The sequence below is a fragment of the Arachis ipaensis genome, chromosome B10 (genome assembly GCF_000816755.2).
Source record: "Arachis ipaensis cultivar K30076 chromosome B10, Araip1.1, whole genome shotgun sequence".
Classification (NCBI taxonomy): domain Eukaryota; kingdom Viridiplantae; phylum Streptophyta; class Magnoliopsida; order Fabales; family Fabaceae; genus Arachis; species Arachis ipaensis.
Genome location: NC_029794.2, coordinates 125,607,768 through 125,635,497, shown reverse-complemented (window position 1 = coordinate 125,635,497; position 27,730 = coordinate 125,607,768). Strand labels below are relative to the sequence as shown.

At 36.0% G+C, this 27,730-nt stretch overlaps 2 protein-coding genes across 3 annotated transcripts; one reads left to right on the top strand and one right to left on the bottom strand.

Moving 5' to 3' along the window:
• LOC107623515 lies at positions 343-2,696 on the bottom strand. Its single transcript, XM_016325825.2, is given in 2 exon segments — positions 343-736; positions 739-2,696. Coding segments are annotated over 2 exon segments (1,938 nt in total). The 5' UTR covers positions 2,552-2,696; the 3' UTR covers positions 343-611.
• LOC107622857 (FACT complex subunit SSRP1) lies at positions 19,598-26,674 on the top strand. 2 transcript variants are annotated; one of them, XM_016324909.2, is made up of 16 exons: positions 19,598-19,770; positions 20,943-21,128; positions 21,238-21,343; positions 21,843-21,979; positions 22,521-22,604; positions 22,686-22,780; positions 22,940-23,048; positions 23,197-23,283; positions 23,378-23,470; positions 23,644-23,841; positions 23,942-24,087; positions 24,177-24,324; positions 24,881-24,979; positions 25,095-25,271; positions 26,054-26,132; positions 26,231-26,674. In XM_016324909.2, exons 1-16 carry the CDS (start codon positions 19,717-19,719, stop codon positions 26,359-26,361), a joined length of 1,929 nt encoding a protein of 642 aa, XP_016180395.1. In that variant the 5' UTR covers positions 19,598-19,716; the 3' UTR covers positions 26,362-26,674. The 2 variants fall into 2 exon arrangements, with proteins under 2 accessions (XP_016180395.1, XP_020970568.1); XM_021114909.1 differs by lacking the exon at positions 19,598-19,770 and adding an exon at positions 20,609-20,715.

The following is a 27,730-nucleotide window of genomic DNA, read 5'->3' as shown; positions in this document are numbered from 1 at the left end:
TATGGACATTATATATATATCCTATGACTTGGGACTTACTCTCTGCACTTTAAAAATTGAAGTGGTTAATAAGTCATTGGGAAAGCAAGGCAGAAGGCACCCCCGGATACAATTTGTTCTTATCTAAAATTCAACTCAGTATAAGGGTTATAAGGATTTTAATGGATGTTACATGGAATACTTCTTCATGCTTTATTAATAACATAAGCAAATGCCAGCCCTCTTTGACTATCTTCTAGATATTTTTCTTTATACTTTTCAATCCCAATTTTAGTATTGCTCTTAAGCACTGCAGATTCAATTCTAGGATTTCTAACCTACATCAGTAAAACAGTCATAACATCCTACAATCGAATAACTTTGGTTATATTGATGTGCCATATAGTAATGATGAGATAATACTACAATGCTGAAAAGGTAAGATATACCCCAGAAAACAGACGGATAACAGAGAATGAACAAAGTGATGAAAACACAGGTTGATCTGAAGTCAATACTTTAAGCAAAATCTAAATGCTAAATCCATCAGCATACCTCTTCTACAATGATACATCTGTTGGGTTTTGTTAAAATCTTACAGACTTTCTGTCCTCATGTGATGGCATCAAAATTTAAAATTGCTTTCTTTTGTTTCTGAAAAGCTTATCTCGTTTCGCATAAACATAAGAGAGGAAAAGGAAAGCCACTGCCGAGAATGAAACTGAAGCCCAGGGAAATGAAGGGTCCTTAAAGCACACAAGGAGTACAAAGCCATCTCGAAATCCAAATGCGACAGCGCAGACACAGCCTTGTTCAGCTTGTGCTTGAAAAGGTTCCACCTCTGAACAAACTCAACATGTTGCTTCCCCTTGAGCAGATTCCTGTCTCCCCCATGTGTTTCAATGGACTGAAGGACATCTATAGCGCTTGATATGCTGTAATTCATTGTCGTCAACAGAATATTCCTCCGCGCTGCATCTTTCTGCACAAAGGACAGAGACGACAGCTCAGAGAATGGCCCAAACGGTGTCTGCCCTATGCTCCAAGTATAATCCACCAGGGTACTGTTGTGCCTTGGGCTCCAAGAAAGATGTGTTGGTGAAACTCCCCACATGCTCTGCAGGATCGATCCAACCAGCGGCCTCACGAGCTCTCTCGTTTGTGTAAACACATGCCGACCATTACAGCTATAATCACTCACAGTCTGCGTATTCCTGGTCCGAACCGCAATTACCATATCCTTAAAAGCAACACTCTGATGATACCTATCCAACAACAGAAGCGAATTGTAGTCCAAATCAAACACATACACCGGCACAATCCTACCAAAATCCTCCTCCGGCATGCCGGCAGACTTCCTAATCTCGTCAGCTGAATCAGATAGAATCTGATGCAGCCTCTTAGAGTCCAAGTACTCACTCACAATCAATGTATAATTATCAAACAAGAACCTAGAAGTATACGAATTCATCGACCGCGAAATTGCAAACGAACAAACAGCACACTCAGTGTACTTAACCTCATACGACTTAAAGGTCAATGACTGAGAACCCAACAAAAGCCCATTCTCACCAACCTCATCCTTGAAAACCTTCTCAATCGCGCTCCATTCCAATCCACGAGGGTCCTTCTCCCCTGAATAAATATGCACAAACTGCACAACCAGCGAATTCTCGAAGGGAACCGGAATCCTCAGCGAAGGCACCATAAAAACCTGATATGCACTCCACACCAACGAGGCAAGGTCGGCGGCAAATGCCTTCTGGGACTTGGGGCGGCCATGGGCGGCAGCGAGCGGGTGAAACTCGCCACGGGGGATGACACCGTCGCCGGATATTGCAGGGCCGTAATCGAAGGGGCCGGCACCTAAGTCGATCCAGACATAACGCTCCTTAGCAGTCCAAACGCTGCCGAGGCATTTAGTGACAGCCGGGGACGAGTCACCGGAGCCTTCGTTGAAGCTATAAGCATAGGGTTTGGGGCGAGACAAATTGATGAGGTAGATGTAGACGCCTTGGACGGGCTTGAGGGAGTGGTAATCGCGCTTGATGATTTCATCGATGGGGGAGTAAGGGATTGGGGTGAGGGAGGAGCGGAGAGGGGAGGGGGTGGAGTTAATGAGGGAGGAGAGGGCTTGGGAGAGGGATTGGGAGAGAGAGGAGGGAGAGTGGGAGAGGTGGAGGTGGAGAGAGTGGGAGAGGGAGAGAGGGTGGGGTTGGGAGGGGAAGGGGGAGATGAGGTGGAAGTGGTGGGAGGGGGAGGAGGCGGCGGAGAGGAAGGAGGAGAGGAGGGAGGGGGTGTCGGAGGGGAAGTCGCCGACCAGGCGGAGGGAGAGGGAGAGAGGGAGGGGGAGAGACAGGAGGGAGGAGATTAGGGTTGGGATGTGGGGGTTTGGGTGAGAGTGGGAGAGGGATGATTTGATCGTGGATGGGAGGATGAGGAAGGTGTCGTTCGTGGCTTCTCGGTCGATGCGGTATTGCTGGGATAGGAATGAGTCTAGCCCTATGATTGGGGCGCCGCCGCTGCTCGTGGTGGTTGTTAGGAGGACGACGAGGAAGAGGAGAGTGGACATTGTGACTTATGAGTGATGATGCGGCGGCGGAGTGGGCTTATGGGTCTCAGCTCCGAACCATTTGGCAAGTTGTAGTGCCTGAGTGAACTCATCAGTCAACTATGCTTGAAATGAAAATCCATTGGTAGGGACTGAAAATCAACTACCGTTAAATTTTTACTTTTTTTTTTTTAACGAAATAATATTTTATAAATTATTATTTTATCATTAATCTATTATGTTTATTAACAATTAAAAACAAAAATAATAACGAATTAGATCTTTCATTGATCGTAATAAATTTTTTGACAATCCCAATCGATTAAAAGATTATATTTGATCCGTGACGTTCGTTCAGGACTGTGAAATCGTGTTTCTTTGAAAATCAATCGATTGGATTATCAAAACAATCGATTGAATTTCAGGTTTTCCATAACTCAATCGAACAGGTTGTTATCACAAAACAATCGATTGAAAATTGTAAGGACATGGTTTTCGCAAAAATTAATCGATTGGTCATATTACCCAATCGATTGAACGATGACTAAAATGTGGGTTTTTAATAATTCAATCGATTGCTTATACTACCCAATCGATTGAATGCTTCAAAACAACCTGAAGTCTCACAATTCAATCGATTGGTTGTGCTACCCAATTGATTGAAGTGTGTACCACGCTTATTTCAATTTTGTTATCGTTTTTATAAATTATTATCTTATTATTCATCTATCTTATCTTTAAAATTCTATCTTCAATTTTTAAGGTTTTATTTTGATTTAAATACTCTAATCTTTTTTTTTTTTTAAATGAATGTGAAAAAGTAGCACTCCGGTCTCTATAACCATTCTATGTATGAAAAGAGGAGATTAATACTAGCCTCAATTTTTTTCCATTAATATCAAGTTCCAACTAGTTATCAAAGCACTGCAATACTCCACAGTTTAGGAACAAAATGTGTATCAGCATAGCTATTAATCTCCTCTTTTCATACATAGAACGGTTATAGAGACCAGAGTACTACTCTTTCACATTCATTTGAAGAAAAGATAAGATTAGAGTATCTAAATCAAAATAAAACCTTAAAAATTGAAGATAGAATTTTAAAGATAAGATAGATGAATAATAAGATAATAATTTATAAAAACGATAACAAAATTGAAATAGGCGTAGTACACACTTCAATCGATTGGGTAGCACAACCAATCGATTGAATTCGGCAAATTCATATTGTTTTGATGAATTCAATTAATTGGGTAACAAAATTGTGAGATCTCAAGTTGTTTTGAAGCATTCAATCGATTGGGTAGTATAAACAATCGATTGAATTATAAAAACTCACATTTTAGTCATCGTTCAATCGATTGGGCAATATGACCAATCGATTGATTTTTGCGAAAACCATGCTGCCTTACAATTTTTAATCGATTGTTTTGCGATAATAACCTGTAGTCCAATCGATTAAGTTATGGAAAACTTGAAATTCAATCGATTGTTTTGATAATCCAATCGATTGATTTTTAAAGAAACACGATTTCACAGTCCTGGACGAACATCACGGATCAAATATAATCTTTTAATCGATTGGAATAGCCAAAAAGTTTATTACGATTAATGGAAGATCTAATTCGTTATTGTTTTATTTTTTATTGTTAATAAACATAATAGATTAATGATAAAATAATAATTTATAAAATAAAAAATTGTTTTTATGATTAAATAAAATATATGGGGTTAATTTATAATTAAAATTAGATAAAAACTATTTAGCAATTATTAAAAGAACTTAAAAAATATATTTTGTTCTGGAACCATTTAATGGTCTAAACGTTCTGAGACCATCAAATCCAGTGCCCACTTAGCTAAAGAATATAACTCAACACATGAGGATAGATGGAACTTGGTCTTCTAATTCGGATATCCTTTAGCAGGAGGCATTGAACTTCTATAAAAAAAACTCTTTTGCGTAACTAACCCGATGGAGGTGGACTGTTTGGGAGATTTTTTTAGTACTACTCTTAACAAAAAAAAAGCTTGTGAGAACCTTACTAAATTAATGTCGATGTTGGAAGTCAAATTAGCAATGGACAGCATGAGTCTTTTCAAAACCCTTGGACGACAGATTCTAAGCATTCTTTTTTAGAGAATATTGGAATATAGTGGGTCAAGATGTGTAAGGTCTAGTTCATAGGGTGTTTCAAGGTGACACGATTAATTCAATTATGCTTGAAATCCTTATTGTGCTTATTCCTAAGGTTGAAACCCCTAGCTGAATGAAGGATTTTTAATCAATCTTTGTAACGTCATTTATAAGATAGTAACTAAGGTGCTAGTAAGTCGTTTGAGACCTTACTTATCTAATATTATTAGTCCGAATTAGAGAGGCTTCATTCCTGGGAGAGGAGCTCCGGACAACATCATTGTGGCGCAAAAAGTGCTCCATTTCTTGAAGAAAACGTAGTCGATAAAGGGCGCTATTGCTTTTAAGATCGATCTAGAAAAGGCATATGATCGGATAGACTGAAAGTTTTTAAACTACACCTTTAGTAGTTTCGGTTTTTCTACCTCTGCTAGGAGTCTCATTGTGAACTGTATTCAAGCGTCATCTCTTTCGATCTTGTGGAATGGAAGTAGGTTAGATGGATTCTAACCCAAGATAGGGTTGCATCAGGGAGATCCGATATCGCCGTATCTGTTTGTCCTCTGTATAGAGATGCTAGCTAGCTTTATTTCTAATCAAGTGGAGTTGAGGGCTTGGGACCCGGTTGCTATTTCTCGAGGAGGCCTGCAAATCTCGCATCTCATGTTCGCCGATGATCTTCTTTTTTTGTAAAGCAAGCAAGACTCTCAAGTTCATCAGGTCATGCATTTTTTGAACTTGTTCTGTAAGGCATTGAGCATGAAGCTAAACTTAGATAAGTCCAAAGCTGTGTTCTAAGAGCGTGTCTAATAATCATAAAGATGTATAGGCAAGTGTGTCATTGATACGCGAGCATCTTTCCTATCTTTTCCTAGTGAATTTGCATTTAAATTATTGAGTTTAATCAAGAATTAATTATCTTTTAGCCACTATGGATGCTACTTTGAGTCTTGTGCAACTCTATTTATTTTAGGTAGCATTCAGTTGGATTTGATGGAATTTCTGCAGAAGAAGAGATGAAGGCGAATGATGCTGTCAACCCTGACCTCTCTACACTCAAACCTGAATAACTCGAGGTACAAAGGTCCAATGGACGTGATTCTAGTGGCGTTGGAAAGTTAACTTCCAGAGCTTTTCAACGATATATAATAGTCCATACTTCTTCTCTGAACTCGCTGCCAAGGCTGCGCCTAACTTGAGATTTCTAAGTTAGGCGCAAGACACAACAACAATTTGCGAGATTGGTCCTGCCCACTTCAAGTTAGGCGCACTAAAGCCCAAGTTAGGTGCAGCTTCACTCAACTAAACTCCAATTCATGCTGCCAAGCCCAAGTTAGATGTGGATCCTAGTGAAGCCAAGTGGTCTCCATCCATCAATTGAAGATTTGCTGATTGCTATAATTAATTCTAATTTAAATTCAAATATTATTTTTAGGAAAAGATATTATTTTTAGTTTTAGATATTTTGATTTTAAATTTATTAGGATTAGTTATAAAAGTGAGAAACTTTCCTTCCCTAGGGGATTCAGATCTATCAACTCAGTACATTTTACCTGAATCCTTATTTTCTCTTTTCCATGAGCAACTAAACCTCCATTGTTAAGGTTAGGAGCTCTATCTATTGTATAGATTGATTTTATTGTTTCTCTATTTTAATTCATGTCTTGATTTATATTTAAGAATTGTTTTCGTCTTTAATTTATGAATTTGGGTGGAACGGAAGTATGACCCTCTTTCTATTTGAGTTCTTGTATAACTTGGAAAAGCTCTTTACTTGAACAACAGCTTGAAAACAAATTCTCCTAAATTTTAATTATCTGGATTAACGGGATACGTGACATATAATCCTTTTATTTTTGGATAATTAGAGTTTTTGTGGCATATAAACTGGAATGTGATCATCACCCTTTAATTGGAATTAATTGACTAAGGAATTGGCTGTTGATGAATTTTAGAGAAGACTAGGAAGGTCTAAGGAATTAGGGTCTAGTCACATGTAGTTTGCCATGAATTAAATCTTGCATGATTAAAATAGTTAATAAGAAAAGTCAATGCGAAAAATAGATAACTCTGAAGCCTTAACTATTTCTTCATATTTTATTCCTTACCTATTCACCTGTCTGTCTTCAAACTCTTCTTTATTTTTTAATGCTTTTGAACTTCCAAACACTATTTTCTGTTTGTCTAACTAATCCTATCAAACACTATTGTTGCTTAATCCATCAATCCTCGTGGGATCGACCCTTACTCACGTAAGGTATTACTTGGTACGACCCGGTGCACTTGCCAGATACTTTGTGGTTATAAATTCCGCACCAAGTTTTTGGCACTATTGCCGGAAATTGACTGTGATTAACAACTATTAGTTATTTGATTGTTTAGATTAGGCGTTTTAATTTTAATATTATTTAAATATTGTTTTATTATTTTTCAAAAAAAAAATTTAAATTTTCCTTTATTTTTCAATATTTATTAGTTTTATTTTATTTCTATTTTTAACAAAAAAAATTTTAATAATTAAATAAAATAGTATTAATATTTTTTTTTAATTTCTGAAATTAAGTTTGGTGTTTTCTAGTTAGTTTTATTTTAATTTTTCTTATTTTAATTTTTAGAATTCTGTTCTTTCTTCTTTGCTTTCCTGTTTACCACATGGTGCGTTTAATCCTTTTTGGTGTTTTGTGCTAAGGAAAAATAATGGAGCGAGATCATATGGGTTACTACTCACACCCAAGTAGTAATTCATATGATTGTAGATGGAGGAACTACCCAAATTTTGGTTGACAAAGTCAAAACCAAAGAAACTTCAATGCTCTATGTTCCAACTATCAAGAACCTCCATCTCCATATTCATATCAAGAACCACCACCTCTCTATCCGTATCGTGAACCATCATCCTTCTACCCATACCAAGAACCGCCACCTCTCTATCCATATCAAGAACCATCATCTCCTTCTTATTCATATCAAGAGCCACCTCCTTCTTATTCATCTCAAATACCATCAGATCTTGAGCTTCTCATGAAAGAATTCTTACATGATATAAAGACAAGTGTCAAAAATGTAGAGAAGCATGTGCAGTTGATTATCAAACCACAGGAAGAGGAGCAAGCAAATTCCTTCCCAAGAGATATAATACAAGATCCTATAGAAGAAAGTGAGGAGATCAACCAAAAGAGTTCATACTCCAGTGAACTAGAGAACTTTCCATCCTCACACATGGAAGAAGAGGAAGATGCAAAAACAAAGGAGGAAGATGCACCCACAAAGGAGGAAGATGCACAACCTCTCATGTCCTTGGTAAGCAATGAAGAAGAGATTGAATTAGAAGACAGCTACCAAGAGGAAGAGGTTGAAATTGAGGAAGCCTACAAAGAAGTGGAAGAATTCAAAGAAGAACACAAGGGAGTGGAGCTTGCAAGACCTCTCCCAAAGCCATCATCATCCAATACAACATTCAAGTAGGTAAAATTCCTATCCTTAACCTTTACGTTCCCACTTGAATATGGGCTACTGGAGACAGATGGTCAACTTAGAGCTCTTTGTGACATTAAGAGTAAGAGGAAGATAGTTAGTGGTGAGAGTTGTCAAGCAAGGTTCAATATGATTGCATGCTCCAAAGTGAAGTGCAAGGATTGGTGTAGAGCTCAATTGAATGGGTCTAGAAGGTTGTTTGGATGTCTCTATGAGAATTCAGATTGCTTGCCACCCGGTGGGAACAATGGTGATCCACAAGAAGACGAGTGTAAAAGCAAGGTTTAGGACCCTGGAATTCATTCTCACAATCAACACTATTGGGGCCTTGTCACTTGCTTCAACTTGCTCGAAGGCGTTATGCGCCTAGTTTGGAATCCCGGTGGCCATTGGAATTACAAACATTGGTGGAGATTTCCGGATCAGTACAAGCACAAACCACCATGACAAGGAGCTCACCACATGTCCAACTTAAGAACTTTAACTAAAAGTGCTAGGTGGGAGACAACCCACCGTGGTATGATCATTCCTTTTCATTCTTAGCTTTATTTTGTTTTATTTTTATTAGTGGTAGTTTTCTTACTTATTTGATTTAACTAAAAGTTCTCCTAGATCATGCAGCTATTTTATCACAGGAACCGAACACCTCAGCGCTTGATTTCAAATCATTCACCCCCCCAAAATCCTAATTCTCTCTTGTTCTTTTATCCTTATATACTTCTTTCCTCTTACTATTTGTTTTTATTTTCAGTTCTTCCTTGCTTGAGGACAAGCAAACCTTTAAGTTTGGTGTTGACGCTTCGCTTAAGGGTTTTCTGTTTATTTTTATGGCACTAAAGGAGGTGAATCATCTTCACAAAGGAGCACAACCTGAAGAATAAAACGACCGCTCGGATAACTAAGGTGGTTGAGTTCCTTTTATTTTCTTTATTCCTTCCCGTTTTTATTATGTTATGTTCCGGTTTTCTGCTACTTCATTTTGTTTATTGCATGATCCTTTATTAGTAGATTCATAGGTTCTAGTTTAATTTTTTATTAAGTGCTTTAAATTCTGAAAGATGTCTCATGTATTGCCCACTGAGCTTGAAATCAAAAAGAAAGAAAAACAGATGTAGTGCATAAGAATTTGAGTTTAATTTTTAGAGTAGTCTCATTTATTCAAATGTGGTGGTATTTTCTGTGACTCTGAATGCATGACATGAACAGTGCATATTTTTGATAGTGAAGTTTATGAATGTTAAAATTGTTGGCTCTTAAAAGAATGATGAAAAAAAAGAGAAATGTTATTGATAATCTGAAGAATCATAAAATTGATTCTTGAAGCAAGAAAAAGCAGTGAAAAACACGAAGCTTGCGGAAAAAAAATATATAAATAAAAAAAATTAAAAAATAAAAAGCAAGCAGAAAAAGCCAAGAACCCTTTAAAGGCAAAGGGTAAAAAGGATCCAAGGCTTTGAGCATTAATGGATATGAGGGCCCAAAGGAATAAAATCCTGGCCTAAGCGGCTAAATCAAGCTGTCCCTAACCATGTGCTTGTGGCGTGAAGGTGTCAAGTGAAAAGCTTGAGACTGAGCGGTTAAAGTCGTGATCCAAAGCAAAAAGAGTGTGCTTAAGAACTCTGGGCACCTCTAACTGGGGACTCTAGCAAAGCTGAGTCACAATCTGAAAAGGTTCACCCAGTTATGTGTCTGTGACATTTATGTATCTGGTGGTAATACTGAAAAACAAAATGCTTAGGGTCACGGCCAAGACTCATAGCTGTGTTCAAGAATCAACATACTGAACTAGGAGAATCAATAACACTATCTGAATTCTGAGTTCCTATGGATGCCAATCATTCTGAACTTCAAAGGATAAAGTGAGATGCCAAAATTATTCAGGATTACAGTTGTAAACCCCACTACAAGAAGAGACACGAGCTTAATCGAACTCTCATTCTCAAGCAAATTCACATCCTAAGCTTACATTATTTTTGGTTGCTTGAGGACAAGCAACAATTCAAGTTTGGTGTTGTGATGCGCGAGCATCTTTCCTATCTTTTCCTAGTGAATTTGCATTTAAATTGTTGAGTTTAATCAAGAATTAATTATCTTTTAGCCACTATAGATGATACTTTGAGTCTTGTGCAATTCTATTTATTTTAGGTAGCATTCAGTTGGATTTGATGGAGTTTCTACAGAAGAAGAGATGAAGGCAAATGATGCTGTCAACCCTAACCTCTCTGCACTCAAACCTGAATAACTTGAGCTACAGAGGTCCAATGGACGTGATTCTAGTGGCGTTGGAAAGCTAACTTCCAGAGCTTTCTAACAATATATAATAGTTCATACTTCTTCTCTGAACTCGCTGCCAAGGCTGTGCCTAACTTGAGATTTCTCAAGTTAGGCGCAAGACACAACAACAATTCGCGAGATTGGTCTTGCCCACTTCAAGTTAGGCGCACTAAAGCCCAAGTTAGGTGCAACTTCACTCAACTAAACTCCAATTCATGCTGCTAATCCCAAGTTAGGCGTGGATCCAAGTGAAGCTAAGTGGTCCCCATCCATCAATTGAAGATTTGCTGATTGCTATAATTAATTCTAATTTAAATTCAAATATTATTTTTAGGAAAAGATATTATTTTTAGTTTTAGATATTTTGATTTTAAATTTATTAGGATTAGTTATAAAAGGGAGAAACTTTCCTTCCCTAGGGGATTCAGATCCATCAGATTGGAACTCAGTACATTTTACCTGAATCCTTATTTTCTCTTTTCCATGAGCAACTAAACCTCCATTGTTAAGGTTAGGAGCTCTATCTATTGTATAGATTGATTTTATTGTTTCTCTATTTTAATTAATATCTTGATTTATATTTAAGAATTGTTTTCGTCTTTAATTTATGAATTTGGGTGGAACGGAAATATGACCCTCTTTCTATTTGAGTTCTTGTATAACTTGGAAAAACTCTTTACTTGAACAACAGCTTGAAAACAAATTCTCCTAAATTTTAATTATCTGGATTAACGGGATACGTGATATATAATCCTTTTATTTTTGGGTAATTAGAGTTTTTGTGGCATATAAACTGGAATTTGATCATCACCCTTTAATTGGAATTAATTGACTAAGGAATTGGCTGTTGATGAATTTTAGAGAAGACTAGGAAGGTCTAAGGAATTAGGGTCTAGTCACATGTAGTTTGCCATGAATTAAATCTTGCATAATTAAAATAGTTAATAAGAAAAGTCAATGCGAAAAATAGATAACTCTGAAGCCTTAACTATTTCTTCATATTTTATTCCTTACCTATTCACCTGCCTGTCTTCAAACTCTTCTTTATTTTTTAATGCTTTTGAACTTCCAAACACTATTTTCTGTTTGTCTAACTAATCCTATCAAACACTATTGTTGCTTAATCCATCAATCCTCGTGGGATCGATCCTTACTCACGTAAGGTATTACTTGGTACGACCCGGTGCACTTGCCGGATACTTTGTGGTTATAAATTCCGCACCAGTCATCTATTAGATTTAGTAATAATTTGGGCAAGTACTTGGGGGTTAACCTCAATCATCTGAAGGCATCTAGAGCGGCTTGCTTAGAGGTGGTGGAGAAAATTAAGAGCAGATTGTCTAGCTGGAATGGTTGGCTTCTTAATAGGGCCGGTAGATTATGTCTTATGAAATCTGTGGCAGCTTCTCTACCTATATACCAGATGCAGGTCTTCTTCCCCAACAAGGTGTGTTCTAAGATTGATTCTGTTATGTGCAATTTCTGTTATTGAATTGGGATACTATGATTATGCCTAAGAGGTATGGTGGGCTTGTTGTTTGCGACGCTCAGTGTGTTAATACTGCCCTTCTTGGCAAACTGGTTTGGCAGCTCTTTCATGGAAGGGACAGATTATGGGTGCGCATAATGCTAGCTAAATATGTTCAAGAAAGCCTGGGTTTGGATCTTAAGTGTCCTATGCAAGTTTCGAGTATATGGCGCAACATCACAAAGATAGCTAGTAGGCTAAAAAACGGCTATATTTGGTGCATTGGTTCTTTAACTCAATCCTTCTGGTATCAACCTTAGAGGCCTTCGGGGAGGATCCGAATCTGTTTATTTCTAATCTCCTGCAGATCTTTGATACTGTGAAAACTAATGAGGTCCATCCTGATGTTTACAAGCTACTTCTATTTTCATTTGCTATACGGGATTGAGCTAAATAGTGACTTGACACTCAACCCAATGAGAGCTTGGACACTTGGGATAAGGTGGTCAATAGGTTTCTGACCAAATTCTTTCTACCTCAAAGGCTGACTAAGCTGAGGACAGATATCCAAACTTCCAGGTAGAGAGAGGGTGAGTCTCTCTATAAAGCCTGGGAGAGATATAAGTTGATGCTCAAGAAGTGTCCTCCTGATATGTTCTCAAATTGGTTTCAACTGCAGATATTTTATGATGGAGTCTCTGAGACCACTAGAATGTCTCTGGATAACTCTGCAGGAGGGTCACTCCACATGAAAAAGACCCCTGAAGAAGCGATGAGAATAGGTAAGAAAAGTAGAGGGTGACAAGCAGTTATAAGAATGAGGAAAGAAGAAAATGAAAATGATGATATGAAGAGGGATGACAACTGCTACTAAGAAATAAGAAGCGCGAAAGGTTAGGGGTATAATGGACCTTTCTACAAGCTTTCAAATCATATTTAAAAGCGCATTTAATGCGTCCAGCACAACAACCGAAGCGGCACCCTCAAACAAAGGGCTGGGGGCAACCCCCACGGCTGAGGAAGGTGCTAGAAGAGTAAAAATCATGCCGGCAAAGACACGTGGGGAGAATATCGCCTCTCACGAGGACACGGGCAGAGCGAATGCACCAGTCGCGAGTCTCGCAACTTGATGCATTTAGGGCACCGTTCTTGCTCAGGCCGACAGATGGGGGTCCACCAAATAGACCCACTCCCCGTCCGTACGACATGACGTCCTGCACGTGCCTTGATCTCTCGAATAGATCCTGACAGTTGGTGGAAGCTTCTGAGGGGTTGGGCGCTGACGAAAGAGGGCCCACCCATATAATCTGGGATAAAAGGAGAGGGACCTACCCCTCTCCTTAGCTATGTAACCCTAATTAGCCGCCTCATCGTACGGACTCTTACTTTAGCATCAGAATATCCTTGCAGGTGACCCATTCGCCGACCAACCGACGACTCACAGTCTCGATATCTCACTTCGACTCTCTCATTTAGGTTCTGATTCTCACCTCCAACGATATCTCTTCAATCGGTCTAATGGACTACCAAACATATTAGAAAATAAAATGTATTAGAGATTATATTACATAATGTATNATTTGTCTTTTTTTTATTAGGAATTGAATTGAACAAATATAAAAATAGTTAAAAATTAATTTATATTTTTATAATTGTTAAAGAATACAATGCCCATCAAATAAACAATCAAGGATCGAAAAAGGGTTTTTATGTTGTGATAAGAACAAATGTGTGGATGCCCATTTATGACTTAGGCGGTTAATTGAAGGAATCATCTTTCTAAAGATGAATTCATATTAATTGAGAGTTGAAAATAAAGTCTCCTTATGTGTATAAATAGGAGGTTAAGCCTCCGTGAATAATACATCAATAACAAATACTATTCTCTCTCTCTTTATTCTACAACAAATAATATTTCTTCTATACATTACTAATATTTCTTCCTTTCTTTTACGTTGCTACATATATTTAAATATATGAATCATCTTTATTATATTGAGTAATTATATTGGTAGCTAGATATAATATTAATACTAAGGCTATCTATTTATGTTTCTTTATTTTATATCTATTTCCTCTTTCTTATTTATTTATTGGGTAAAGTATATTTTTTGTCCCTGAAATTTAGCAAAAAATTTAAAAATACCCTTAAGTTTTATTTTGTTTCAATTTTGTCCTAGAAGTTTTTGATTTGCATCAAATATACCCTTAACGGCTAAATTTTAAAAAAAATTAAGACCAATCTAACAATAATGCATGAAAAATATGCTTGATTTGCTTGTATTGAGGGTTATTCTTATGAAATTGTTGTTGAATTGGTCTTAAATTTTTTGAAAAATTAGCCGTTCGGGGTATATTTGAAGCAAATCGAAAACTTTTAGGACAAAATTGAAACAAAATAAAACTTAGGGGTATTTTTGAAACTTTTGTCAAACTTTAGGGACAAAAAATATACTTTACCCTTATTTATTTATTCTACAACACGTTATCAGCACGAGACTCTGATAAAATATTTAGGAAGACTCAGGTAACAAATTTTCATTATGTCGAAGCTCTCTCATCTTAAATTTAATGCTCTTGATATATTTGGAAACAATTATTTATCATAGATACTAGATGATAAAATCCATCTTGATTCAATAGATCTTGGAGATACCATTAAGGCTGAAAATAATGTATCCTAGAAGGATAAAGCCAAAGCCATGATTTTCCTTCAGCGTCATCTTGACGTATGATTGAAAAATGAATATCTCACATTAAAAGATCCTGTAGATCTGTGAAAAGACCTTGAAGAAAGGTACAATCATCAAAAGACGGTGGTACTTCCTCAAGCCCGATATGTTAGAGAAAACTTTCTCGACTTTCTATGCCTTGAATGTGCTCCTGCAGTAGCAGTATCGAGAAAAATGATTTAAAAAAAATATTTTGAACTAATTTCTTGCCTTCTTGTTGCTGAACGCAACAATGAGTTGCTCTTAAGAAATCATGAAGTGTGCCCAGCTGGCGCCGTCCCGTTTTCTGAAGCAAATGCGGTAAATCATAACTCCAGAAGAGGTAAATGGCAAGATTTTGGTAATAAAAAAAACTATGGAAGGAAGAAAAATTATATTCATAAGAAAGGATCTCACCAGAAGTGGGATAAAGAAAGAAACAATGGGCAAAGTAAATCAATTGAGGATAAATACTTCCGTTGTGGTGGAAAGGGCCATTAGTCATATACCTGTCGTACCCCAATGCACCTAGTTGATCTTTATCAAGCATCCTTGAAAAAGGATGATAAAGAAAAGGAAACAAATTTTGTTTCAAATGATGAAAATTCCACCACTCATTATGATGTATCTAATTTCTTTAAGGATTCTGAAGGAAATATTGGTTATTTGATCAATGATGGAATAGTTTAATATGTGAGTTTGTTAAGTATTCATAAATTTTTGTTAAGTTTTATTTTTATGCATCTGAATTTCAAATATGATATTTATGAATTTCAAAACTATTGCATGTGTATTTCTACTCATTTTATTATAATTATTTGTCTTTAAAGAAAATGGCAAGGATATATAATGAGGATGTATGCCTTGCGGATAGTGCAACTTCGCACACTATTCTTAAAAGTAATATATATTTTACCCATCTTGTGCCAAAAGAAGAATATGTTAATACTATTATTGGCTCAGGCAATGTGATTGAAGGCTCCGGAAGAGCTATAATTTTGTTTCCTGGAGGAACAAAATTCATAATAAATAATGCACTATTATCTACCAAGTCTCTGAGAAACTTGTTGAGCTTTAAAGATATTCGCTGAAATGGATATCATATTGAGACTATGAATGAGGGAAATCATGAGTACTTATGTATCACAACTCATGATTCAAATAAAAAGGTTATATTAGAAAAGTTACCCTCACTTTCATCTGGGTTATATTATATCAAGATTAATGCAATTGAATCACATGCCACTGTAAATCAGAAGTTTACTAACCCAAATGAATTCATAAATTGGCACGACCGATTGGGTCATCCGCGAACAACCATGATGCCGAGAATTATTGAAAACTCCCATGGACATTCACTAAAGAACCAGAAGATTCTTAAATCTAGTGAATTTTGTTGTGCTGCCTGTTCTCAAGGGAAGTTAATTTTAAAGCTATCACCAGTAAAGATTGGATTTGAGTCCCCTGAATTCTTAGAAAGGATTCAAGGTGATATACGTGGACCTATTCATCCACCATGTGAATCTTTTAGATATTTTATGGTCCTGATAGATGCATTTTCGAGATGGTCACATGTGTGCTTATTGTCTTCTCGCAACCTGGCGTTTGCGAGATTACTAGCTCAAATTATTCAATTAAAAGCACAATTTTCAGAAAATTCAATCAAAGTAATTCGTCTTGATAATGCTAGTGAATTTACTTCCCAAACTTTTGATGCTTATTGTATGGCTAATGAAATAAGTGTTGAACATCCAGTAGCTTATGTTCACACACAAAATGGGTTAGCAGAATCACTTATTAAACGCCTCCAATTAATTGCTAGACCCTTACTTATGAGAACGAATCTCTCAACCTCGATTTGGGGGCATGTTATTTTACATGCCGCAGCACTTATTCGTTTGAGGCCAACGAGTTACCATCAGTTCTCTGCTATGCAATTAGCTTTTGGCCAGCAGCCAAATGTTTCCCATTTAAGAATATTCGGGTGTGCGATATATATTTCCATTGCACCACCTAATCACACCAAAATGGGACCCCAAAGAAAATTGAGGATATATGTTAGATATAATTCTCCCTTTATAATAAGGTATCTTGAGATATAAACTGGGGATGTATTTAAATCCCGATTTGCGGATTATCATTTTGATGAATTAAAATTTTCAAAATTAGGGGGAGAGAATAAGCTTCCTGAAAAGAAACTCAATTGGAATGCATCATCATTTAGATCGTCGATCAGGGCAATGTGAACTAGAAGTTCAAAAGATTATACATTTGTAAAGAATGGCAAATGAATTGCCTGAAAGAGGATAACCAAATCTTATATACTAGCGAAAAATGCCCCAATTCGAATTGATGTCCCAGTTGGACAAATTGCCACCGAAGCAAATACACGCCAGAAGCGTGGTAGGCCTGTCGGTTCCAAAGAAAAAAAATTCTCGAAAGAGAAAAGAGGTAAATACTATTCCTGTTGAAAAAGACATAGTAAAGACACCTGCAGTTGTCCAAAATTCTGATATAGTTTTAACGCCAGAAGACGTTCAGGTACCTGAAAATTGTGAAAATGACGAGATCTCGATAAATTATGTCTTTACAGGAGAAAAATGGGATCGAAATAAGACAATTGTCAATGAAATATTTGCATATAATGTGGCATTGAATATAATGCATGAAAATAAGGATCTTGAGTCAAGATCAATCGAAGAATGTCGACAAAGAAATGATTGGCCAAAATGGGAAGAAGCCATGAAGGCTGAATTAGACTCACTTGCAAAACGTGAAGTCTTTGGACATGTAGTCCGTACACCTGAAGATGTAAAACCTATTGAATACAGGTGGGTATTTGTGAGAAAATGAAATGAGAAAAATAAAGTTGTGCGCTACAAAGCCTGACTTGTGGCACAAGGTTTTTTACAAAAGCCCGGTATAGATTATGCAGAAATGTATTCCCCTGTAGTGGATGCGATAACATTGCGTTATTTGGTCAGTTTATCTGCATATCATAAACTGCATATGCATTTAATGGATGTAGTAACAGCCTACTTATACGGCTCATTAGATCGGGATATCTATATGAAAGTCCCTGAAGGACTAAAGATATCTAAACCATCCAATGAATATTCACAGGGGTTATACTCAGTTAAATTGCAAAGATCTTTATATGGTCTAAAGCAATCTGGACGAATGTGGTATAATCGTCTTACTGAGTATCTGGCCAAAAATGGATTCAAGAATGATGATATCTGCCCGTATGTTTTCATAAAGAAATCTGCATCTGGATTCATTATAATTGCTGTGTACGTTGATGATTTAAATATCATTGGAACTCCTGAAGAGATTCCAACAATTATAAAATTCTAAAAGAAGAGTTTGAGATGAAAGATCTTGGAAGGACTAAATTTTGTCTCGTCATGCAGATCGAGCATATAAAAAGTGGGATCTTTATTCATCAAACAACATAGACAGAGAAAATCTTGAAGAGATTTTATATGGATAAGTCACATCCCTTAAGTACCTCAATGATCGTAAGATCTTTGGATGTGGAAAAGGATTAATTCTGTCCTAAAAGAAAAAATGAAGATATACTTGGTCCCGAAGTACCATATCTCAGTGCCATTAGAGCGCTAATGTATCTTGCTAATAATACACGACTCGATATATCATTTGCTGTGAACTTACTAGCAAGGTATAATTCCTCTCCAACCAGAAGACATTGGAGTGGAATCAAACAAATCTTTTGATATCTTCATGGAACGATTGATATAGGATTATTTTATCCCTATGAATCCAAGTCACAACTAGTTGGCTATGCAGATGCTGGATACTTGTCTGATCCACATAAAGGGAGGTCTCAAACAGGTTACATGTTCACATATGGTAGTACAGCTATATCATGGAGGTCCACGAAACAGACGATTGCTACAACATCCTCTAATCATACCGAAATACTAGCGATTCATGAAACAAGTCGCGAGTGTTTTTTGCTCAGAAATTTGATCCAATATATTCTGTCATCATGTGGACTGATTGATCATAAGATAGCTCCAACTGTCCTGTTTGAAGATAATACAGCATGCATTGCTCAACTTAAAGACGGATACATCAAAGGTGATAGAATAAAGCATATTTCTCCCAAGTTCTTCTTCACTCATTATCTTCAAAATCAATGGACAATTGATGTCCAACAGATCCGCTCAAGTGATAATCTGGCAAATTTATTTACAAAGTCACTTCCAAAATCCTCCTTTGAAAGATTAGTACATGAGATTGGGATGAGCCGATTTCGAGACATTAAATGATGTCGACAAGAGGGGGAGACTGTACTCTTTTTTCATTGGTCAGGTTTTTTCCCATTGGATTTTTCTTGACAAGGTTTTTAACGAGGCAGTTCCCATCACAAAGGATAATGTATTCTTTTTCCTTCACTAAAGTTTTTTCCCATTAGGTTTTTCTTTAGTAAGGTTTTAACGAGACATAATTCTAAATGGTCATCCAAGGGGAGTATTGTGATAAGAACAAATGTGTGGATGCCCATTTATGACTTAGGCGGTTAATTAAAAGAATCATCTTTCCAAAGATGAATTCATATTAATTGAGAGTTGAAAATGAAGTCCCTTATGTATATAAATAGGAGATTAAGCCTCCGTGAATAATAGATCAATAACAAATATTATTCTCTCTCTCTCTTTATTCTACAACAAATAATACTTTTTCTATACATTACTAATATTTCTTCATCTCTTTTACGTTGCTACATATATTTAAATATATGAATCATTTTTATTATATTAAATAATTATATGATATATATAATATTAATATTAAAACTATCTATTTATATTTCTTTATTTTATATCTATTTCCTCTTCCTTATTTATTTATTTATTTATTCTACAACATTTTACTCATTACATAATAATCATCAAATGGCGGTTAAAAAATATGACTCGGTCCGGTCTATCTAAAATACGGACCTGACCGGCTCATGTGGTCCATTAAATAGTACCGTTCGCGCTTGCGCTACCTTTGATGAAATAAATACGAGAGACATTTTCATTGCCAACGTCCTCACCCTCACTCTTACCCTCGAACATCGACAACAGCAGCATCAGTTTTTGTAAGGGCCATGGCGGATGGTCATCAATTCAACAACATCACCCTCGGTGGCCGCGGAGGCACTGTAAGCTCTCTCCATCAATCTCCATAATCTTCTAATTTCTTTCGGTTCTTTCTTTTCTTTTTTATTCATGTTTTTTCCCTTTCTGGAACCACGATTTTGTTCTTGCTTTTTTGTTTTCTAAACCCTGGTTTTGAATTTCGCTGCAACCAGCATTGAAATTTTCCACGAAATGTTTGATTTCTTCGCCTTATCTGTATCACTCACTGCTGCCCTTGTTTGGCGGCTTTCTTTTGCTACTGGAATTTTACTTTCTTTTTTTTTTTTTTTGGGATTTTTTTTTAATTTTTTTTGTGTGGAATTTGATGTGACGATGTGAAAAAGCGAAACGGGAACCGTGATTGAGGTGATTGGTGAAGGGTATTTAGGGAAGAGAGTTATGAAAAGGTGTGAAGAGGGTATTTAGGGAAGAGAGTTATGAAAAGCTTAATAATCAAATGATCATTGGTGGATTGTCTTTATGAGCTTTCTTTCATCATAAGTCATTTAAGTGTTATGTGGAGTTTTTTTTTTTTTTTTTTTTTTTTTTTTTTTTTTTGGGATTTTTTTTTAATTTTTTTTGTGTGGAATTTGATGTGACGATGTGAAAAAGCGAAACGGGAACCTGAAACCAGCTGGTTTAGCGAGCAAATCTTAGGGTTTTATTCTGTGTTACTTACTTTTGTTTTTCGTCTTTTGTGCTTAGGGTTTAGTTTAAGAAAGAACATTACGTTGTGAATAGGTTAAAGTTTTTTGGTTTTTAGTGACTACTATAGGGAACTTTTTGAGAGTTAGGGGAAAGTAGCGAAGTAGAAAGTAGAGAATGGAACGAAATCATTTTGTGAGTTTGAACCACGAGTGATTGATAAGAATTCGAAGAAGATAAAAAAATTGTCTGAACTCGATTGATGAACACTAGGGCGTAAAGGGTGGTACAAATATCATTTCTCTTCAATTCATACATATAGGGTAACGTTGAATCTGCTCCCTTAATCATGGTTGCATTACCTATTTACCTGTTCCATGGCAAGCTTTGTTTGATCAATTTTTTGTTGCTAACTTTTTCAAACAATACAATTAGTTACATTAGTTCTTATAAGAAGAGAAGAGTAAAGCTTATGTGAATAAGTGAATAATTGCGGAGAAACCAGAAATTATTATGTATAATACTTCTTTTCGTGTGATTGGGGTTGCAGAATCCAGGGCAGATGAAGATATATTCAGGAGGTATTATATGGAAGAGACAGGGGGGTGGTAAATTGATTGAAGTCGATAAAGCTGACATAATGGGAGTGACATGGATGAAGGTTCCAAGGACTAATCAACTAGGTGTTCAGATCAAGGACGGTTTGTTTTACAAGTTCACTGGTTTCCGTGACCAGGTTTCTCTCCATCCCTTTTGAATGTGCATTTACATACTTTTGTGATCAAGAGAATCATTCAGTTATTAAAAGATCTTTGTTATGGAGTTAATTTGTACAATTCTGGCAGGATGTTTCAAATTTGACCAATTTTTTCCAAAATACATGTGGGATAGCAGTAGAGGAGAAGCAGCTTTCTGTAAGTGGGCGCAACTGGGGAGAAGTTGATCTAAATGGTTAGTGATATATACATGAATTAATGTGTTGTAATCTTTTCCCTCTTGATCGTTCTGTGTGTCTCAAGCATTCTGCTTTGCCATCCATACTTGCTAAACCTAATACTTTCAGAAAATTGTGTGTTTGGAGATTACCATGAGTTCATGAACTAGTTCCTTCTTTTTTCTTTTTCCTTGGTTCTTAATTTGATGGTTTTTTCTTATTTTTTATTTTTAAGTTTGAATTCTCTTACAAATTTAAGTATCAATATCTGAGATTACCCCACTAGGTGCAATTTAGGTGTAAAATTAGATATCACTTTATTTTATACTTTGATCTTGTGAAAATCTGAAGAAAAAATCATTTGAGGAGTGGGGTTTTCATAGAGGAACTTTTATTCTTGGTTTTTCCCTTTGCAATCGAATGTGTCCTTTCAGTTTATGCTGCATCCTTTTTGATATACTTGGGTTCACTATTTTTGTGCTGTGTGAATATTCCTGAACTTTTGTTCTGTTTCAGGAAATATGCTGGCTTTCATGGTTGGTTCAAAACAAGCTTTTGAAGTGTCTTTAGCTGATGTCTCTCAGACACAGCTTCAGGGGAAAAATGATGTGATCTTGGAGTTTCATGTGGATGACACAACTGGAGCCAATGAGGTACATACACATAAGAAAAGGGAAATTTTTGGCATCCTTACAAAGAAACAAAAATCTAGAATGAAATGCTAAAATAAAATGTGTAACAACTCATGTTGATGCCTTTGTATCAGGATAAATAAACACATTAAATTGACATTGAAAAGAGCACCAAAAGGACGTGAAAAGAGTTATTCTTGACTCTAATAAAGTTTATAGTTGAAAAGGACTCCATAAAAATTCTTTCATTCTTTTGTAATCGAGTCCACCAAAGATTAGCAAAAACTAAGGATTGGCACAATATATTTACTTCTTTACAAGAGCCAAACCCTGTGAACTTGGTGAGAGAAACCATTGGGCAAACTCACCACACTAAAGATTTCAGAAAGCTTGTTCTAGATAGACTAGGCCATAGGACAATGCAGTGTTCATAGAGTCAAGAATAACACAGCTAATTTGTAAAGAATATTCGTAATCTAAGCTTAGTCTGGACTATTATTATTATTATTATTATTGTTGTTGTTGTTGTTGTTGTCTAATATTATGTATGTTATGGTCTCAGAAAGATTCATTGATGGAGATAAGTTTCCACATCCCAAATTCTAACACGCAGTTTGTTGGTGATGAAAATCGACCTCCTGCTCAGGTGATTTTTCATCATTTGATGACATCTGTTGTGGTTATAACTTCTACTTAGCTGACATTTGCACACTCTTGTTGGTGTAAGGTTTTCCATGACAAAATCATGTCCATGGCTGATGTTGGTGCTGGAGGTGAAGATGCTGTTGTCACATTTGAGGGTATTGCGATCCTCACACCTAGGTAATGTCTTCACATGTACATATAGATTTAAACACACATGAATGGTTCAAACACTTTTTGCTTCTTATTGTTGTTACCCTGTTTCTATTGATTCGATGTCTCAATTCAGGAAAAGAATTAGTTGGTCTTTTTTTAACCAAAAGTTCTACTTTTTTGTAGGGGAAGATATAGTGTTGAGCTACATCTTTCATTCTTGCGGCTTCAGGGACAGGCTAATGATTTCAAAATCCAGTATAGCAGTGTAGTTCGCCTATTTTTACTTCCCAAGGTTTATTCCTTGATCATTTGCATTCTTGTATTTACAAATAACACTTTGATGCAGCTAGCTAGCCATCTCTTTAGTTGATGTCCCTTTCATCCTGACTTGTTATAGTATACTGACAATTCTCATGTTTCTTATTTGTATGTACCCCTAGTCTAATCAGCCACATACGTTCGTTATTATTAGTCTGGACCCACCTATTCGGAAAGGACAAACTCTGTACCCTCATATTGTAATGCAGGTATCATTGTTAAAATGGTGTACCAGTTGAGTGGATACATATATTCCTTGCTTCTGGATCTAACAGTCTTTTTGTTTTGGTTTGATCTATATAGTTTGAAACTGATTATGTTGTTCAAAGTGAGTTGGCTATGAGTGAAGATCTTTATAACAGCAAGTACAAGGACAAGTTGGAGTTATCCTATAAGGTATTTGGCTAGACTGTTATTAATAGATGCTTAACCGCACAGTACTTCACTGTATGGGAAAATAAGAGAGAACATTTTGGATATCTTAAATGATGCAAGAATTCATGGAACTGGTTGCTATGCCTATTACATGTGATAGAATAATTGATGATTATTTCCTATTTAATAATCAGGGGCTCATGCATGAAGTGTTCACAACAATATTGCGTGGTTTGTCTGGTGCCAAGGTTACCAAACCAGGAAAATTTAGAAGTTGCCACGATGGTTATGCAGTGAAATCATCTTTAAAAGCTGAAGATGGAATTCTTTATCCCCTTGAGAAGAGTTTCTTCTTTCTTCCTAAACCTCCAACTCTTATTCTTCATGAAGAGGTAAAATCCAGTATGCTCACAGATGAACATATATAGTTTACTATTTGACATGCAAATGAGAATATATATTGGAGGTTAATTGTTCTGTCTTTTCTATTAGATCGACTATGTTGAATTTCAGCGGCATGGTGCTGGTGGTTCAAATATGCATTATTTTGACCTTCTGGTCAGACTAAAGTCTGATCAAGAGCATCTTTTTCGTAATATTCAAAGAAATGAGTACCACAATTTGTATGGTTTTATCAGGTAAATGTCAGTTACATGCCACATTGTTACATATGTGCACAAGTAACTACTTATTTTATTAACTTTTCATGTTTTTCCTTCAAATGCAGTTCAAAGGGATTGAAAATTATGAACTTAGGAGATGCCCAACCAGGATCTGTTGGTATGGCTAAGGTTCTTGAGAATGATGATGATGATGCTGTTGATCCACATCTCGAGCGCATCAGAAATGAAGCCGGTGATGAAAGTGACGAGGAGGTGCCTAAATTTTTCATTTCACTCTGTGTCCTATCCTTAACTTCTCATAGCATATATTTAAATGGTGTTTTTCTTGTAGTTTAGGAGACATCATTTTATTATCATCGACTTATTATTATTTATATATTAGATTAATAGCTATCATGTATTTAAAGTGTAAATTACAAATTTTGATTATTAACCCAAGAAAACTATTTGAAATTATCAAAAGACTTTTAGCATCGAAGGGCTGAGCATAGACATGGTCTATGGCAAGGCGCAATTGCATCACTTGATCCGCATAGCTGACCTCATCTAGTGGGATAAACTGTTGTTATTGTTGTGGATTATTACTTATAATGTTTACTTGTATAATTGTAGGTTTTTTAAACATTTTTGTGATGCATTATCCTCTACATTATAAAACATTTTTAAATGTATAATTTTTTACACTACATGTGTCTATTTTTTAATATAGCAGCTATCTTGTTATATGCAAGACCGAATCATGCTAAATAGTGTTCAGGGCCAGATATCACTATGCAGTACTAAATTCCATGTGATAAATAATCTGCAGGATGAAGATTTTGTTGCTGACAAGGATGATGAAGGCTCTCCAACTGATGATTCTGGAGGAGATGATTCTGATGCTAGTATAAGTGGTGATGAGAAAGAGGCAAGTGATTCACTTTATTTGCCTTTGCTGTCTTGTGGTATAATCTGGTGACAATGGTTACTTCCCTCTACTAATCTTTAACATATCTAACACTTCAATGGTGGTTGATTTTCAGAAGCCTGCCAAAAAGGAATCAAAGAAGGAGCTGCCTTCTAAGGCATCTACTTCGAAAAAGAGATCAAAAGATGCTGATGAAGATGGAAAAAAGAAAAAGCAGAAAAAGAAAAAGGACCCAAATGCACCCAAGAGGGCAATGTCTGGTTTCATGTTCTTTTCTCAAATGGAAAGAGAGGTATGATTTTGTACATATCTGGGTAGGCCCATTTGGATTTAGGCTGACTGGGGGATGTAGGTGAGAGTATTTCAGTTTCCCCTTACGGATACCTACCCTTCATGATTTTGGGTTCCAGTTGGTAGTTCAAGTTACTTATGTTGCTCTAGCAGATCGTTTAAGGAGGAAGTCGAGCATTGATGCATCCAGAAACCTTTTGCAGCAAGACACAAATAATGTTGCTTCACATAAATTTTTATCTTGATGTGGGGTGTCAAATTAATAAGATCATGTGAATGCAATATATATATTTATAACATGAGTAATATGATTCCCATTGAGTGGTGGCATGACATGAACCACAACGGTCATAACTTCTATATGTGCCTGGAGTAAAGTTTCTCCAGTATGATTCTTATAAGGCCAGATTCTAGATAACCTGAAATCTTTTGGCAAGCCTATATTAGTGCAAGAGAAACCTTAGAGCATCCTGCCACATTGTTTCTGGACTCATTCTCTTATTACAGTATTGGGAAATATGATCTTTAGCTCCTCATAGCATTTTTGGTTGAGTTGAAAAATACTGTCTTACACGGAAATTCATGCATATAATTAAGTAAATTGGGAGAGACCGAGGAGCCCAACTTTCCTTGTCAGCGTGTCAGGTGCATTTGGTTGTTAGGATCTAGCATTAATTGTAAGAAATTAGATACTGTAGCTGAGATTGCTGAGCTGTTATGTGGGGATTTATAAGTTGATTTTTCACATTTTCTTAACTTTTTTTTTTCCCTTTTTAATCGCAGAATCTAAAGAAAAGTAATCCCGGAATTTCATTTACGGATGTGGGAAGAGTACTTGGAGAAAAATGGAAAAAGATGTCAGGTATGGCTGATTGCTAATTTAATTGTTCAGTGTCAGATATGATCCAAGCTTACCTTATGACCAAGCTTTATTTAATTATTTTCCTGTTAAATGCACAGCGGAGGAGAAGGAACCATATGAGGCAAAAGCTCGTGCTGATAAAAAACGTTACAAGGATGAGATTAGTGGCTACAAGAATCCGCAACAACCTGTGAATATCGATTCAGGAAATGAGACAGACAGTGCTTGAGCTACTTGATTTTGAAGGTAATTTTGTGAGCTTCTAACGGTATATTAACCTGTGAAGTTAACCGGGATGAGCTGGAGATTAGCATGCCATGCGTTACAGAGTACAAACATCCGCTTGTTTGGATGGTTAAGATACTTAACTATGTAGTGGCAGAAAATTATAATCATGCCTTCATTTGGAATTTATCTTTGTTCTTAAAATGTTCAATTAGCAGTTTAATTCTTAAGAGATATACATGATATTATTAGCATATTGTAGGAGCAATTTGTAGTTTATATTATCATTATAATTGTTCCTATTAATGTTGGTATCATTTTCTACCCCTTTAGAAACTTAAATTGCATAACATACAAATAAAGATATACCGTGCAAAAACAATCTGCGAATGTTAATCCTTTCCGAGAAAAATAGAGCCTCTTCAATTTGTTGCCTAGTAACAAGTTAAATATGATATCTAGATCAAATATCAAGAAATATAGGATCTAGATTCGGTTTTCATCCGATTGGATTCAAGTATATTTGTAGTATGGAAGTGTTCATATAGGATATAAGATCGGATTAGAATCTAGTGAATATTTGAGATAAATATTTCACCCGATCCATGTACTTTCCTTATCGGTGACTATGAAAAGTTTATTACGAGGTAGTTCTGTAATTCCCATCTTTTTAACAAATGATTAGTTTAACGGGAATAATCAAATAACATGGTTTGCTTTAAGGGTGTGCATGACCCGGCCGACTTTGAATATTTTAGGGATTAATTTGGTGTGATTTTATTGGATCTAGAACTGAGTATGGGTCGGGTCCGAGTCATAATTCGGGTCATTTGAATTCGGTTCGGTGGCCTGTTCATCATATATAATTAATATTTTGTGTTATTAGTGATGGATGATAGTTATTCTTATATGAAATTTAAGTATTGTAAACTTTAATATTTTGTGTTAGTCATTATAAGACTATAAGTTAATATTTTATGTTTAAAATACATAAGACTTTAGACTAATGCATAATATTGTGTTATTTGTATTGATTTAAATATTTGGTGTTATTAGACAATATTAATATTGATTGTGGTTATGTTTTAATTTTAGAGAAAGGTTAGTTCTTGTTATATTTTTCTAAGTGAATTTTATTATGTCAAATAATGGTTGGAATATTGGAAATTTGGATATTTTCACATGCTAACTTACAAGAAGGTAATGTTGACGGTCCGATTTTCATCCGGTTTTTACCTGGTATAATCGTGACCCGAAAGTGTAAGTTTCATCGGGTCTAGAGTCGGGTTCGGGTCTAACAAATAGGTCTGGTATATATTTCGAGTCAAGTTTGGGTTACATCAAATCCGGTTTTACCCGGCCCATTAACACCC

Excerpts from the sequence above, each read along its gene's own strand:
- LOC107622857 (XM_016324909.2), top strand. The coding sequence starts at position 19,717 with ATGGCGGATGGTCATCAATTCAACAACATCACCCTCGGTGGCCGCGGA. Across the intron at positions 21,129-21,237 it reads TCACTGGTTTCCGTGACCAG|GATGTTTCAAATTTGACCAA; the intron begins GTTTCTCTCCAT and ends CAATTCTGGCAG. Across the intron at positions 21,980-22,520 it reads ACACAACTGGAGCCAATGAG|AAAGATTCATTGATGGAGAT; the intron begins GTACATACACAT and ends TTATGGTCTCAG.